This window comes from Curcuma longa, unplaced genomic scaffold (assembly GCF_044706935.1).
Source record: "Curcuma longa cultivar G26 ecotype Majalengka, Jawa Barat unplaced genomic scaffold, ITB_CL_G26_1.1 contig_19746, whole genome shotgun sequence".
Lineage (NCBI taxonomy): Eukaryota > Viridiplantae > Streptophyta > Magnoliopsida > Zingiberales > Zingiberaceae > Curcuma > Curcuma longa.
In genome coordinates this window covers 1-2,153 of record NW_027431176.1, presented here as the reverse complement: position 1 = coordinate 2,153, position 2,153 = coordinate 1, and the positions used below count along the sequence as shown (strand labels likewise).

The 2,153-nt window shown below is 40.0% G+C and overlaps 1 protein-coding gene across 1 annotated transcript; it reads right to left on the bottom strand.

Annotated features, from left to right (window-relative positions):
- Positions 1–6: 6 nt before the first annotated feature.
- LOC141817229 (uncharacterized) lies at positions 7–881 on the bottom strand (the record flags this gene model as incomplete). The annotated part of the gene is made up of 1 exon (XM_074704904.1): positions 7–881. A coding segment is annotated over exon 1 (846 nt), but the record flags the coding sequence as incomplete, so codon positions are not given.
- Positions 882–2,153: the final 1,272 nt, after the last annotated feature.

Genomic DNA, 2,153 nt, shown 5'->3' with positions numbered 1-2,153 from the left:
GATGATCATCTGTTGAACCATTTCTGGAGTAGCAAAAGATTGATTTGTGTCAGCAATTATGGATGTAGAACTGATAGTGGTAGGATCTGAGATAGCAGCCTGAAAAGCTTGGCCTCGTCGATTTTCTGGGCGTGTAGGACATTGCTTGATAATGTGTCCATTCTGTTTACAATAATTGCAAAATTTCTTACCACAATTGCGAGCAATATGCCCGAACTCTTTGCAACTATAGCACTGCATTTGTCCCTTTCCTCGGTTCTTCACTTGACCCGCATAAGCAACATTAACAATCTCAGATATCTCCTTGGACGAACCTAGAACAGCTTGTGTAGCCATTCTTTGTTCTTCACGCAACAATTCTCCAAGACATATATCCAACGAAGGGACAGGATTTCGATTCAGTAATCCGGCCCGGGCAACTTCAAATTCTGGTCTCAGTTTCATCAGAAATTGATCGCGTCTACTTTCTTCATGAATTGCTTGAAGGCTGGCTAAAGCCTCTTTAGGTACCTTTGAATAGATAAGACCAGAATATTCGCTCCACAGATTAATAAATCCAGAATAATACTGCTCAATAGGGAGATTACCTTGACTAAAGTTACCAATCTCAAGTTCTAGTTGAAATCGTCTTGCAGTGTTATCTTGATGATATATGCGTTGCAGATAATCCCACATCTCCTTAGCCGTACTAAAGGAACGTAAATTGTTCACCATATGAGGTTCAATAGAACCTAAAATCCAAGAGATGATTTGAGCATCCTTTGCCTCCCATTGACTAAGTTCTATACCTTCTTTAGGAGCAGGAGCACGCCCGTCAATGTGATTCCAAAGTTCCTTTCCCTTCAGAAACATTCTGAACTGAAATTCCCAAGCTGCATAATTCTTTCCTGTGAATTTGAGCGCCAAAGTCTCTGTAGACATTCTTCCAAGAAATTTCTCAGCAGACATTCTTCCAAAATAAAATCGCAAAGCCAAAGTTGTTGATCAAAAAAATTAATCAACCCAAAAAATGACAGCAAACCAGAAAACTTCGTTAACACAGAAGCAAAAGAAACTGACAAAGATTCGAAGATTCAGTTATGAATTTTAGAACCTGAGCTCTGATACCATGACAAGATTTGATAAAATGGCTTCGTGCCCCTTTCTTTGACAATCTTCATTAAATAAGAATTACAGTACAACCTATTTTAGATAATAAATTATTTACAGCAATTACATTAATTACCGCTAATCTACTTTAAGTAAGAATATATATAGTCATTACTCCTAATCTATTTTAGTTAAGAATATATACAGCTAATAGGTAAGAATAAATGCTGCTGATATTATGCCATAATCTTAGCCATTGATTGTCATTGATAGGAACAGGACTAGTAAAAAAGGATTTGTTACTACCTCGTAACGATTCCGATGTTGGGTTCTGGTTATTGAATTCCCAAATCTATTCAAGCTTCTTCTGCTACTCAGATATCCCTCAATGCCGACCGCTTGGAATCATGGAGAGGGTTATCTCAGCGCAGGGCCTCCTTTCACTACCTCCCGCACCGCGCAAGCTCACACCTTCCGCCAACCCCTTTGCCGCCGACTCCCCTTCGTTGTCGCCCGTTTCGCCTCTCCGATCCTTGGCTTTAATTTGGAGGAGAGAACTACCATCGCTTCCAAGGCTGAGACTTGTCTTCGTCCCCCAATGGTCGCTCCTTTCCTCTCCGCTTTATGGGAAACAGAAGAAAGATCCAATTTTTAGCGTCGGCGCCGCGGTTTCCACCAGAGGCGTCGGGTTCATGGAGGTCGAGGTGGAGATGCCTAAGTTTCTGGGGGTTGAAATTGCAACCCTTAAGTCGGGGGAGAAAAGGAGTTGTGTGATGGAGTTGTCGTTCGGGGAGAAATTTAGATGTGTGCGGCGTTACTGTAACTGCGTTTTCGTATTTTCTATTTCTCAGCGGCAATTTTCATTCTCTATAGAAAATGATATTTTGTCATTTTTTGTTTTCTTAGAAAATGACTTTTCATTTTCCAGAGAATGAGATAAGAAAACACAAAACAAACAGTAATTTCAAAAAAAATAAGAAAATAGAAAAGAACAATTACCAAACCAAACGACTCCTTAGTTTTCCCCTTGCATGCTCATAAATCGATATAATTCTTTACACCCC